At 43.9% G+C, this 14,772-nt stretch overlaps 1 protein-coding gene across 6 annotated transcripts in view; it reads right to left on the bottom strand.

The window, feature by feature from the left end:
• Nucleotides 1–1,766: 1,766 nt before the first annotated feature.
• Nucleotides 1,767–14,772, bottom strand: part of MSRB3 (methionine sulfoxide reductase B3) — an 85,513-nt gene continuing 72,507 nt past the window's right edge. For all 6 annotated transcript variants that reach the window (XM_042872973.1, XM_042872977.1, XM_042872975.1 and 3 more), the window contains 2 exons: nt 9,150–9,247; nt 1,767–4,492 (listed from right to left, as the gene is read on the bottom strand). In XM_042872973.1, the coding sequence (XP_042728907.1) occupies nt 4,328–4,492; nt 9,150–9,247 (263 nt within the window). In that variant the 3' untranslated portion in view covers nt 1,767–4,327. The remainder of the gene's footprint in view (nt 4,493–9,149; nt 9,248–14,772) is intronic.

Below are 14,772 nucleotides of genomic sequence, written 5' to 3'. Positions count from 1 at the left end.
TCAACCACGGGCATTTTGTAACGTGCTGAGCCATAAGAACAATGAATGTAAGTCACATATTCAGTTAGAAAAGACTTCATCTCATTGCTTAAACCAATTCAGTTGGCTGAAAGACTGCAAAACAAGGATAAGTGAGCCAAGACTGAGACATTTCAGTACAGCCAATCGACCACCAACATCCATACTATGCACCACATTTGGGATGATGAGTTCTTCAGCATCACTTCATCAGAAGCACTGACTTAGCATATTGTCTTACTGAGCTGAGGGAAAAAGTCATTATTTGGGATGGAGAAGATAGGGAATGAGACTTAGCTCGTGCTACAGAAAGTTCTTTTGTCACTGTTAAAGGGGGCAATAACGCCATATGCCTCATGTGAGTGTGCTGGGCAGGCCTCACTCCATGCACCACTGTGACTTCTGTCTTGCATTGGGCATGGCTGGGTGCTTCAGCCGTACGTTGCTTTTCAACAGGAGAGGACAAAGCTTTTGGATATCACTTACCTGTAAGTGTGAGAGGCTCAAGTTCTTCACAAGTTCCTGATGCCTTCCTGCAGCAATGTATAACCCCAGATGCGAGTCTACCACTGTCCATATGGGCACATGTGCTATAGCTGCTGTGTTAAGGCCCCAGTTTAACAAGTTTACATACACAAAATGTACTTTTTTAGTGGGGTGCCCATCACAACGTACCATTTTGCTAGGTACCAGTTAATCCATCAGTCTGGGACCATGACACCATCACAGGTCTGAGAGGGAACTACAGGCTGAGAAGCAGTATTAGAAGGGAGTAAGTGTTGGACTAATGAACATTCTACTAAGGTGGTAAAATAAGTCCTAATTGTGTCGTAAGACATCCAGCATGTGAATTAATCTTACAGTAACTCCTAAGTTCCTGTGAGTATAAGCATGTGTATAACCAAGATGTTATAATTGCAATATAATCAAAAGAGTAAGGCAAAAGCAAACAAGGATCGCAAAAGAGAATAAGTAGAAGAGCTTACCCTTGGGTTGAGCTCACTAGAAGATACCAAAAGAGAAGGATCTCCAGAAGAGATCCTTCCCCTGTGGTAGCCAGCTCTTAAATAGGTCCAGGAGGGGTGCAGCCTGGCTCCACCCCTTCCGGCAGCACAGGTGAATTGCCTTCACCTGTGCTCCTCTGGCTGACTCAAGGCTCACCTCAGGTGATTAATCAGAGGTTCAGGCCGTGACTCAGCAGTTCCCATACAGCATGGAAGCAGGTTTGAGAACAGCTTGCAAGCTCTTCCCCTTCCTTGTACCCATTTTCCAGACCCACCACTGAGCCGATTTACTGAGTAGCACTACCCTGCTGTCCACCGTGCATTCTCAACTTGTGTCCTTACAGACAAAGCTTTGCCAAAACCCAACTAGCCAGCCAAATTTCTTGGCTGCAGATCGAGCCCAGGCACTGTGGGGTGCCTACAGCTCGCATGCCACTTGCCAGCCCCCACATCAAATCATCTGGAAGCGGACAAAACTTTTGCTAAGGTGAAAGCTGAGCCCTTTTCTAAACATTTCGCTGTTTAGTAGGCCTGGATGTTTGCGATGCTTACCCAATGGACAGTAATGCAAGGAAATGTGGGACCCTGTAGTCCTGTGCCCCTACCAATGGTCTTCCTGAGACAAAGGGATGCCATACAATATTTGCAGTTCAGAGAATGCAAGAAAGATCAGCTCCTGGGCTGCAGCTGGGAGCACATAAACCTGCTGCAAAAACAAATAAATGAGGAAGGAGAGTGGGATTATTTATAAAGGAATTTATTTTATATTTGTGTACAACAAATATATGAAAACAAATTTAATTTGAAAAACGTATATTTGATTTCTTAAAAGTATTGAACTCTTTTAAGGAAAGGTTTCAGTTATTAAAAAGGTACTGAAGCTAAAATTATACTTGGATAGATATATGTTTGTGCACGTATATATATATATATATAAAAACATGTGCAATTTTTTATATATATAGTATATATAAATAACGTGTGACACAGTATTTTAAGGTATGCTATTTAAACATCTGAGTAACAACAGAGATATTATAAAATATAGTTTGCTATTTCTACACAATTTGCATTTAGTTTTCATAAGCATCTAGACTGTGCAAAATGTAAAGATACAGAAATACTCTCCTATTGTTATATATGTTGTGCTCTATTCCCAAATTTCCTCTGGCATGATCATAACCAGACCGAACCAAATTTGGAGGGTTCAACACTAGCCCTTCCTAGCATCTTCTAAAAGCAATAAAAGGAAATCTGTCTTGCCTTGCCCTGTGCTGTAGTATAGTTTGCACACAAGAGAGAACAATGCATTTCCTATGTTAAATGGTCTAACTCCCAGAGATCACATACACCTCACCATATTGACTCATTTCATTGCACTCCATATCCTGCAAAAATAAATCTCCTGTAGGACAGCACACATTACTGCATACTGAAGTTCAAGCAATATATTTCTTTAACATAAGGCAGAAATAGACTGAAATTTGATAACACTTAAATCCAACAGCAATCTGGAATTAAACCACATTTACGTACCACATTTTTATAGATGCTGCCTTTTTTACGTTTATGTCAGAAAATGTGGTTGAGGAAACCTACTTTTCTTTAAATAAAAGCGAGGGATCAGAGCAGCCCTTCTCTAAGAAACTGCTAAAAACCGACGGGACCAGGAGGAACTTGACTGCCTTGAAACAGCACAGGTCAGTCCGCAGCAGCCTTGTTAGCAGCTATTCCCTATATGACATCTGGGGGAATGCTCATGCGAGTAGGTGCTCACTGCACTTTCAGCTCTAAGTATTTATCATCTGATTTGCATGTAGTCTAAGCTAAGGTACTGTATGCTTTTTTCATGCATTTGTTATTTGTATTGGCAATTCTGGCCATTCTGCATGCTTTTACAGTTGCTGTATTTTAACAGAAGTATGTTCGTACTCTAGGAAATGTGTTTATTATCACCGACATAAAAACCTCAATCCTGCTTCCATAAAAATCAGTGGTTGTTTTGCTCCTCCTGGAAATAAAACTGGATCCAAATATGTTAGACACACGGTTTGCTAATAAAAGTGAATACTGTATTCATCAAGTCTCTCAACGCTTAAAGGCAAAGCGGTGTCAGCAAATGCTGTATGTTATAGCTTAAGAAAGAGTATTATGCACAACTCTAGGCAAACTTACTCAATGAAATCTAAAAGCAGCTGTGAAAAACACCTTATGGGATGGCAAATTTTGCTACATGAAAACTGCTGGAGCTTTGATAGGCTTTTTTCCATTCGGTTTCTTAAACCAACTCTGCACTCGTGTCCTACATTGCAATTGCACAAAACAAGGGCTGTGGCCCTGCAGGCAGCACGTGTCCAGGCCACGCTGTCAGACAGGGCACTTCAGGTGTCCCTCTGCCTGCTGCGTTCCTCAGCTCCCTTTTAGCAGAAATTGTCCTGTTTCTGAATCCTACTGTCAAGCAGCTGACCAGATAAAAAGATAAAGGGTGTCATCCCTTATCTAGCAGTGCTCCGGTTCATCTCTGCAATTGTCCATGGAATGGCCCTGGCAGATTTCAGCCTTAATTCAGATTTCAGGCCTCCCAAAATCAAGTCTCATTAGAAGCTTGCATAAGTGAGCCTTACAGGTTAGAACCTTTATTTGAATACCAGAGGGGAAAACAGATGCTGAGACAATGTTTACACCCTTTCTAACCACGCCCTTGAAATTTTGGCAGTAAGTCAGTCAAAGGATGGGCTGTGCATCTTATCCATCTCCTCTAGTTGGGAAGGAACTGCCATAAATACAAGCCTTTGCAGGGTGCGGCTGAAACTCGGAGATGGCTGAATGCATATGACCAAGGGTGCGTGCCTCGCAAGTCAGAACAAAGCAGAGATGTGCTGGGAATCCGGGATTTCTTATAGCCAGAAATTTCCTATAAACTGGAGATAAACACAATTCCCATCCCCCACACAAAAAGGAATATTATTCAGACCTACTGTAAGAAACTCCTAACTCGCAATGCCAAAGCCCCTTGATTTAAGGATTCCCCAAAGCAATCTCTCTAAAAAAAAAAAAAAAAGAAAGAAAAAGAAAAAAGAAGAAAACCTGTAGAATCAGTCAATGCATTTTTTTTCAATCCAATTATATAGTAAAATGCACTGGCAGGCAAGGCCCCAGCTCCAGAAAGGAGCGGAAGAAAAAGGATGGTGCAAAATGCTCTCATACATTTACACATTCTTAGGATATAAGGTAGCAGGCAACTCAGAAAACATGCCTTGTGAGCTGTGCGGGATGAGAGCAGCTCTCTGAGGGTTTGCCATGTCCTACAGCTCAGCTTTGCCTGTTTGGGCAGGACGGGTGCTACCACTGCCTTCTCCAGCGCTGTTCTTCTCTGCAGGCTTGAAGGATAACGAAGCAGAGTTTATGCAGTATCGTTTGCCAGTTGGACGAGGTCCATCGTCAAAAATGTGCCCCAGGTGTGCACCACACTGAAACAAAACACAACAGAGTATCACTGGGATTCTGCACAGCCCAACAGCGTCACAGCAGCATTACGCAGTGCTGCTTCCAGGAAAGCACGCTGGTGCCTATGTGGCCATTGCAGTTGGGATCCACAACCTATGTTTATGGATGAGAGCTATCCAGGAAGATGATCTGCTGATGCCACCAGTGCCTGAGATATAAAGCCCAACCTTCCTGCGTGTTTCATGTCATGTTGCTGCACGTGACCAGCTGAGCTGCTCTCTGCTGGATCCTCATAAGGAAACATTAAGCTCCCTGATGATCCTGGCAAGGACTTGGAGCAATGAAGACATTCCTTGAAGGATGTCCTGATATTCATCCTTTTAATCTCTACAGTCTGCCATTTTGCTGAGCCTCTGGGTCCTTCTGAGTGTACCTCTGCTCCTCTCCCATGGAGGGAATGGAGCTCATCCACCACCACTCATCCCACACTACTTTCTGCAGCACATGGGACATAGAGACGGGTGACTGAAAGACACCCATGGGGAGACGTGTAAAATATATCTCAATGAATACCCTCTAGCTGGGGTTAATTTATAAATAGGAATGATGCTAAATTTGTTTTCTGAAAGGAATATGAAACCACAAATCTGCCTGTTGACACTTCAGTGCTGTATGAACTGGCTTCACACACATGCAGTGTTATTTAGGGTAAACACAACTGCTCCTGTCTGAGGGAAAGGTACAGTCCCAAGACTTTCAGAAGAGTACAACATTTTGAAGTTGATCCAATTGGTCCTCATTCAAAACCAGGATTACTATCCCTGCACATTGCAGCTGACAACGTATTAGGATAATATTAACTTCTTATAATTATTCACTTAAATTCCACAAGTTCATTTTCACAGTCTGCCACGAGAAATAAAAAAAATAAAAAATAAAAGGTTGCACTGGAGAAATATTTATCTTCAACAGGAAAGTCATGCTGCTTTCCTAAAGAGCTTTTGCCTTTCAAGTCAATGGCTGATCTCAGTGAGAGCTGGAATGATGTAACTGAGATCACAGAGCCGTTAGCAGGCTCACAGTCAGACAGCAAAAATTAGGGAGTGCCAATTATTCTTAACATTTAATTAATTCACAGCATCCCAAATGCAGAGAGGCACTACTGATTACTCTGAATGGTGAATGAGTTAGTGATGGCAACTTTCTACCCTGCAGTTAATGTGCTGCTAATGTGCTCCTGCTGTTACTACTTTTAATTCATCAAAGCAGTAAGAAGGAAGCCTGCAAAAGCAGGTAGAGTCTTGGCTTCAGGTTATACTCTCAGCAGACTGAAGCTTTCAGGGCAGCTAGGAGAGACAAAAATGCTTCTGGTTAATGGCAGCCCACAGAAACCCTCAGGACCTGCAGCCCCAACCTCTACATCCCAGAGCAGGCTCCCAGATCTCACAGACAAGCAGAGGGAGCACTGTAGCCCAGCAGGACTTTGCAATGATGTAAGAAAAAACAAGAAAAATACGAAAAGGCAAAGAAAAGTTGCAGGGGTATTACAGAAGACAAAGCTTGTTTTTCTAGATCACTGTCTTGCAACCTTCTCTTCCATTCTCCAGCCCTTACTTCATTTTCCTTTATGCTTCCCTAAGAAGGAGGCCCTTCTTAAGGCAGCTTGGACAGAAAACCTGAGGAGTTTCTACAAGCGGAGTCTCTCACAATGAGGCATTTCACTTTGATTAAAGCTGTTCCATACCTCAGAAAAAAAATCTAAGAAACTTAGTGTCCCAGAGAGAGCATTTTTCTAAATGCTCAGCATCTAATTAAATCATTTAGAGGAAGAATGCTTCAAAACCTCCTGCCTAGAAGTGTTAAACAGATCTTTTCCAGATTAACATTTGCCTGAAGATAAATCATTCCCTCTCCATTGGACAGAAACAGAAGAAGAGAAACCATAGAGAGAAACAGTCTGCAGGAATAATATACTCACAAACATATAGACTAGGGAGACAATCTATCAAAAAGGCTTTCCTCACAAAACCTGAAAAGCTGTGCTCAAGTTCAAGGTAGTCGCATTACACCTTCTTGTGCTGGCAGAATCACACCAGGGTTGGATTACTGCAAAATTTGTTACCTTTTGAGATTACCCCTCACCAAAAATTTATGTGGCGCTTCTCTCTGTAGAGGACTCTATAACTCATCTGCCCTGAAAAGAAACGTAATTCAACCCTTTGTATCGCAGCATAAGAACCCTGGCCCTCAGCTGAGAGCACAAAGGATGAATTGATTTTGCTGTCCTCTCCATGCACAATAGGTGCCGACCATTTTTCTAGGGTGTACTGCAAAGCCTCCCCAGAAGCAACAATCATCTGTTGAGGCCTTATGCACAAATATCCTTGGCAGAACGCACTGGGACGGTGACATGGTTGGAGTGAAGCATCTGAACTATGTGTTTAGGAGCAGGAAAGGGGGGGCTGCTGCTAGCTGTCAGTATGCTTGGATCTCCAGCCTCCTGGTTCTAATATGCTGCCAGGAGTTGCAGAGAGCAGCTTGCAGTCAGCTGCTGCAACCCATTCTGAGCTAGCAATGTGCAAACAACTCTTCTGCAACTACAAAACTTTATTGATTCTTACAGGTACAAATAATAGCAAGGGAGACCTCAGGGGAAGGAACTCTCAAGCAGGAAAGAGAAAAAAAAGAGAGCTGCAAACAGATTTACATTATTCCTCAAATGCATTTGCAATTAAATTCCACCTGCCACTAAAAATTGACCTTTTAAATTCATCCAGGGTAAGGTAACATGTTTCCAAAAAGTTATTTTTAGGATAAGCCAATAGATGTCATTGCTGTATATTACAGCCATTTTCCCCTACTGTACACTTTCTATTGCGGAGAAGATTAAAAGATGTTTCTTACTCTCTCAGAGAGGTGAAAGGACTTTGAAAGAAAAAGCAACTACATTTTCATCTGCAAAAGATTAATAAGGGCTTGGTTGTAGGTTAGGGTGCTTCCCTTCTGTTTCACTAAGGCCTGCCATATCAATCCCGTGCATTTCCAAGCTGCAGTAAAGTTGTGCCTTTCTTTGCAGCTGCACGTGCGATTCACATTCCGACGGCTCTGAGGAGGAGAGGAAATGGTTTTGTTATGGATACACAATGTGGTGGTATTAACTTGTGCTGAGCAGTGGCTGCAAAGATGTTCACCACTCTTTGAGCTATTTTCCTGTGTGACTTGATCGTCTGTGGGGTTACTGCACGAGGAAGCTGGCAGAACTGATCACATGTTGCCAGTGGATTATATAGCGACTTTGGTTGCATTTTTTTCTTAACACTGTACATTCTGTTTTTGGTTTCGCTCTAAGTTTATGGTGTCTGTATGTTGCTCTGTTTATGGTGACTGCTGCTAATACTGATGGTCTCAGGTCTGCTAGTTTTGTTTGGCAACAGGCAAATGATATTCTCAGATTCCATGTCCTGACCACAGGTTGCCTTGGGCTTTGCTCCAGTGACCCCAGGAGCTGCAGCCATCTCTTGAAGGGTGTCAGCAGACACATGTTCAGCAAGCTGGCAGCACGCTTATTTTAGCACTGTTCAGCCCTAAGGAGAGGTGAGGAAAGTAAGTTACATTTTTGATTACTCCAGTAATTACTGATGAAGCAAGAGACTCCTATCCTGTAGTCCTGTTGCTACCTTGCTAGGGAATATAGGCAAATGGATGTTCCAAAAGCGTTAAACAGATCTCCTAAACAATAGCCTTAATGTAAAAACTATAGAACTGTGCACAAGATATGCTGATTTGGCCATAAACATATTGGGCCAGACCCTCTACCCAGAGTGAAGTTAGTGGATTCTCCAAATAAAGATGATCTTGCCTCTCTTCAGGAAGCTTCTTAACTCACTTTGAGCATTCCTATATGAGAACTGATCAACATGTAAAGACATGTTGTTCATCAGCAACGTGTATCATCAGCATTGAAATCAGTTATCCTGCCAGCACTGCTGTCTGGAAAGAGCACAGCAAGTTCTCACGGCCCAAAGGAAGCCCTGCTTCTCTTAGGAGGAAAGTGGGTGCATGGGGCACGGGCTGCAAGCTGCTGGGTGCATCTGCCAAGTGCCTCTGTTAGGCAATGGCTGCACTGTTCCCTTTGCAGAGCAGCACAAAGGGTGAGAGCAAGCAGAACAAGACAGATAACGGAAAATTTGGGTGTGATGTGAATGACTACTGACTTCATTATTACGGCAGACAGGATGGACTGTGCTGGGAATGTGTGCTGGGGCTGACTTAGCGCTGCTGCACGGTAATGTGCAGTGATGGAATCAGCACACGGGCAGTTGCTCCACTGTTTCCAGCTTCCATCCTGGCTGCTCACATGTGGAGGAGGTCGGCCAGGCACAGAAGCTCCTTTGAAAGGACCCTCTTCAGGAAGACAATTTCTGTAGATTCAGCACCAAGCCTGGCCATTTACATCTGCTCTGTTAAATCTCACACCAGACAACAATGTGCATTCCAACAAGCCCTTTGTGCCTTCAGTCATTCCACCCAGCTGTTATACCTACGGCCCATTGTACTCTCTTACAATGATTACTATTTAATGGAACTGAAAGGTTTGCAAATCTTAGAGAAAATACAGCAAGCTGTAATGATTTTTGCAGCCTTTGCCATCAGAATGGTCTTTGTGTGCTATAAACTAACCTGACTGCAGGATATTTCAATCCGATGCATCCCATAGGAAAAATCATCAGTGAGAGTAATTGTATCGGGACTGATCACATCATAGAAGGAAGGCCAACCTGGAAAAGAGGAACAAGGTAAGTATGAAAAGATAGTGTATAGTGGCAGAAGATGGAATTCTAAAAAGCAGAGATATAATCACACTTTGAAAAATGTTTACTTAATTCCAGAGCCTAGAAATACAGAAATGGAGATTTTAGGTCACAAACCATGTAAGTATTTTGGAAAATTTTTCTCTAAATACAAAATCTTTATTAAGCTGATTCTAGATGTCCATCTTGTATCTCTACAGAGACTCTCACACGTCACTTGGTTCAGAAAAGAAAGTGGTCAGGTAAGCCAGATTCAGTCTCATCATCAACACAAAACACGAGTGAAAAGCAATTCTATACCAGTAGATGCATATTAGGTATAACTTTTAAGCCACCCCTCAAAAACTAGTCATAGAATCATAGAATGGCTTGGGTTAGAAGGAACCTGAAAGTTAATCTAGTTCTAACTCTCCTGATCTGTTCCTATGTCCCTAAGGACAGGGTATCTCATCCAATAATTCCTTAAACAGCCAGAATTTTGCTCTCCTGGTGTTCAGGATCCTGACTCCATTCTTTGTCAGGCCCATATTCCTCAAGATCAGAAACTCAACCAGGGCATGGTTACTATGGCCCAGACTGCTTCCAACCTTAACCTGTTTAATGATCTTCTCTGCATGTTATGCCACTGCTCCTGTCCCCATCCCTGCTCTTGAGAGGACCAAGGGCTCCAGACAGCCCTCTCCTCACCCTCGCTTCTCAGCTTTTGGAACTTCCTTTCACACGGTGAGAGGTGCTGCTCTTCAGAATGTGGCTGCAGTGGTGCTGACCACCTCGGAAAATGTCATCATACACACCATTTCCTGAAGCTGAGTTCCCACATAAGGACCTGATAGGCCTTAGGGTCATGTCAACATCCACCAGGGCCCATCTGAAATCCCACCAGATATGCCTCCCTCTCATTCAGTCTCCTGCCAAATATTGCAACACACACAGATAACTCTTGCTCTCTGTGTATTACACATATGCCCATGCAGAGGGAACTTCCTTGTTTGTTCTTCTAGTATCTGCTAAGCATTTGCTGCAGATGATTTCATAAAATGCAATAAGCTATTAACAAATAGCAGCAGTTGTGAATCACTGCATGAAGATGAGTAAAGGATGCATACAGCTTTCCATGAGTAACAGAAGTAAAATTTCCTATTCAGTAAAAGAAGATGTGGAAGCTGTCTAAATGTGGGTAAGGAAAATGTGTAACCTGAAAAAGAAAACTGTATGTTTTCAGTTGTATCTTAAGCCATTAAATACAGAATACATTTAGTAGGATGCAAGCAAAGTAGTCATACAATTTTAAGAAAAAATGCTCAAAAATGCATTTCTCTCTCTCTTTTAGGAACCTCTGTACATATATAGCAGCATTCCTGAGCCTGAAGCCTGAAGGCACTGCAGGTCCCAAGTCCTATGCTCCCCAGGAGCCTACTAATATCACAAGTGTTTCCCCTCCCAGAACTCACTGCAGAAGTAGAGTCATTATTTTTCCCAAAAGTATTGCAGATGGGAGAATAGCAGACAGCAGACAGACCGGAGTGCAAGAACTCTGAACAGGGAAAATATCCCACAAGACAGGAACTCAATGCAGCAATGACAACCGTAAAAAAACAATTTATAAGTTCTTCCCCTCATGCAAAATAGCCCTGCCAAACAAATACCTTCACAAACAGAAAAGGAACAAACATATGACAAGTTATGAAGAAGGGCTTATCCTGTTGACAGAAAAATTGATGCCTCCTAATCGGTGGCACCTCTCCAACATCATTCATCATCTCCTTAGCTGGGCCTCTGTCTAATGAAAATTGAGGTTTTACAGAGAGCTGGTCAGAATATTTTTAATGAAACATTTTAGTTACCGAAATTTAAATATTTTGCAAACCAGACATTGCCTACTTCTCAGTTTGCCCTCATATGATGGCAGAGAACTCCCAAAGACAGAACTGCTTGGAGCAACCAGCTATCTCATCGTGTGAAAGCATTTGGAGGAGGAACACTGCAGTGCTGCAGAAATCCTCAAAGGCAACCCTCCCTCCTCCACAACGGCAACAAGGGGGAAGCTTCAAAGGCTGCTACACAGAGATTGAAGCAATCTGTGTCTTGCTGAGAAAATTATCTTGTGAGAAGAGTTTGGAGGAGATGTGTTTATGTCAGCTTTGACATTAAAGAAAGACCATCCATCCTCCTTTCTCCAGGCTTTTCCTTTTGGTCTTCCCATTCAGCACAGAAAAAAAAATTATTTGCTTTGGATACATTCCATGCACTTTTAAAAAATGAAGTCATCTGAAACCCATATAAATTGTCAAGCTCCTCCTAAAGAAGCCTTTGGACCCAAGTGGAGTGACTTCAGCTTCATTCTACACATGAAACGTGTTCCAAAGACTCTACCATTGCCACATGTGTTCCCCGAGGCAGGGACTAGGAAGCAGCCAGTGCCACCATGGTGCAAACCTTCAATTCTCAGTCATGCTGTTTCTCCACTGCGGATTAGGCACCAGGCTCATTGGGCACTGGGACAAACTGGTAACTCCATGAGGGCTGACCGAAACCTGGGCAAACCTTGGGACGGAAATGTTCTTGAGGGCACTGTGAAACACTCTGTCAGTCAACCCTGATGAGACAACAAACAAGCTGCTCACCAAGTTGGGGAGCTGATCTCACCGGAAAATCAATCCCCTTCTGCTGTCCCATTTCCCCTCTTCAGACCTAAAGTGGAAAACCCATTTGATAGTTTGCTAAGCCTTCTCTGACCATCTCTTCTACTATAAAAGCTGCCAGGAACAAGCTGTGGAAGCAATCTGCTTGCCAGTACATCAGGCAATACCCAGTGACATTGGAAAACCAATTAGATTCCTGTAGGTTTTTCATATGCTCACTCTTTCTTCACAAGTGGTGAATGACCCAGTAGTGGACCGCCCTTGCAAGCCCCCGACAATCTTTCCTGCTATCCCACCGGCTACTGTCAGCCACTCCTTCCCTTCCAGTGCCTGTTCCTTCCTGCTGTAAGGCTGCAACATGGCTGACTCTCTACTTTAGACTGTTGCTGACTGTACAGGAACACTCTGGCCTGCCCCTGAAGGCTGTTTGGCTGGGCAAACGCTTCTGCACTGAAGCAGGAATGGGTTGGAAGGAGATAATTTTGAATCTCTTCTGCTTCTACTAAGAGAAACAGTAATCCTTAGAGCAGTTGAGATGGAGCTCTGGAGAAGACCCTTTAAAAATGGTGGTGTCTAGTCCCAAACCTCCACAGGTTATGACCGTCTGTCGGATCTGGCTCAGCACATCTGATGGGCAGCAGGAGCAGAAGTGCTGCTGTTTGAAGGATGGTAAACTGTGACAGCCAGGAAGAAATAGCTGCAGGAGGAAAGGGGCAAAGGGTAATTGCAGGAGACTGGATGGAGCAGAGAGGGGATCTCCCAGCTGAGTGAACAACTTCAAATGACATTTGCACAATTTCTCTTGTGAAGAACAGCTCAGCTTTGTGCATACATATGTCCCTGAATGTAAAGTTTAGTCTGAGGGAACATATGACACTAGAATGGTCAGCAATTCTTATCACATTATAGATATTTAGAATGGGATCATTCTTATTTTCACAATCGTTTTACATCGTACTGGCAATATAAAGCAAGAGTCTGTTGTGTTTGTGTTTACTGTAGTGACCCTTTATGCAGGAATCAGACCATTATGTCCTAATGGTCAGTTTCTGGTACGTTAAGCCAGACATGCAGATGAATGGTTATTCAGATAGAGCAGGTATGCTTTATTAGACCTAAAATACACCAAATAAAGGAATGATGTTTTATTTTGTCAAGTACCTAAGTGAAAGCCACCTGGAAACTGAATATCACTGACAGATCTTTTCCACTCCATCCTGCATGAGTAGAATCATAGAATCATAGAATCACTAAGGTTGGAAAAGACCTAAAAGATCACCCAGTCCAACCGTTCACCTATTCCCAATAGCTCCTACTAAACCATGTCCCTCAACACAACATCCAGCCTTTCCTTGAACACCCCCAGGGTCGGTGATTCCACCACCTCCCTGGGCAGTCCATTCCAGTGCCTGACCACCCTTTCTGAAAAGTAATACTTCCTCATGTCCAGCCTGAATCTCCCCTGCCGTAGCTTGAAACCATTCCCCCTGGTCCTATCACTAATGACACGAGAGAAGAGGCCGACCCCCAGCTCACTACAACCTCCCTTCAGGAAGTTATAGAGAGCAATAAGGTCTCCCCTGAGCCTCCTCTTCTCCAGGCTGAACATTCCCAGCTCCTTCAGCCTCTCCTCATATGGCCTGTGTTCCAGACCCCTCACCAGCTTTGTTGCCCTTCTTTGAACACGTTCCAGGGCCTCAATATCTTTCTTGCAGTGAGGGGCCCAAAACTGGACACAGTACTCGAGGTGCGGCCTCACGAGTGCTGAATATAGGGGAACAATCACCTCTCTGCTCCTGCTTGCAACACTGTTTCTGATGCAAGCCAGGATGCCATTGGCCTTCTTGGCCACCTGGGCACACTGTCGGCTCATGTTCAGCCGAGCATCAATCAATACCCCCAGGTCCATTTCCTCTACGCAGTCCTCCAGCCACACCGCCCCAAGCCTGTAGCGTCGCCTGGGGTTGTTGTGGCCGAAGTGCAGGACCCGGCATTTGGCCTTGTTGAAACTCATCCCATTGGCTCCAGCCCAGCTCTCCAGCCTGTCCAGATCCCTCTGTAGGGCCTCGCTACCCCCAGGCAGATCCACACTTCCAGCCAATTTGGCGTCATCTGTGAATTTACTGAGGGTGCACTCGATGCCCTCATCGAGGTCATCAATAAAGATATTGAAGAGGACAGGCCCCAGCACCGACCCCTGCGGAACACCACTCACGACCGGTCGCCAGCTGGATTTAACTCCATTCACCACCACTCTCTGTGCCCGGCCCTCCAGCCAGCTCCTTACCCAGCCAAGAGTGTACCCATCCAAGCCTCTGGCTGCCAGCTTCTGCAGGAGAATGCTGTGGGAGACAGTGTCAAAGGCTTTGCTGAAGTCTAGGTAGACCACATCAACAGCCTTTCCTTCATCCACCAGATGGGTCACTAGATCATAGAAGGAGATCAGGTTGGTCAAACAGGACCTGCCCTTCATGAACCCATGCTGGCTAGGCCTGATCCCCCGGTCACCCTGCACATGCCGCATGATCTCCCTCATAGAAGTAATAGAAGTAATAGAGTAATAGAAGAGATCTCATGCTACAGGGCATCATACATACCAAGTCACATCCCATTCTTTCTCATTTCGGTACGTTCCCCAAATGTTTCATAAAAGCTGTGCAGCATTCATAAAATTCACCCTACACTCTTCACCAAAACAAAATCTTTTATTCCTCATGATGGACTTTGTTCTGGCAAAGAGTAGACAGCCATTCTTACCTCGTCATCAAAGAATATCTTCTTCAGAGCAGAAATTATGTGATATTGCCTTGGGCAGCAGAAGTGAGGAACAAGAAGGAAGAGAAGTGTTGG

Source organism: Lagopus leucura, unplaced genomic scaffold (genome assembly GCF_019238085.1).
Source record: "Lagopus leucura isolate 7727_CA_CO unplaced genomic scaffold, USGS_WTPT01 Super-Scaffold_100008, whole genome shotgun sequence".
Taxonomy (NCBI): Eukaryota; Metazoa; Chordata; class Aves; order Galliformes; family Phasianidae; genus Lagopus; species Lagopus leucura.
Note: the sequence above shows the minus strand (reverse complement) of the source record. Positions and strands in the feature narration are given on the sequence as shown.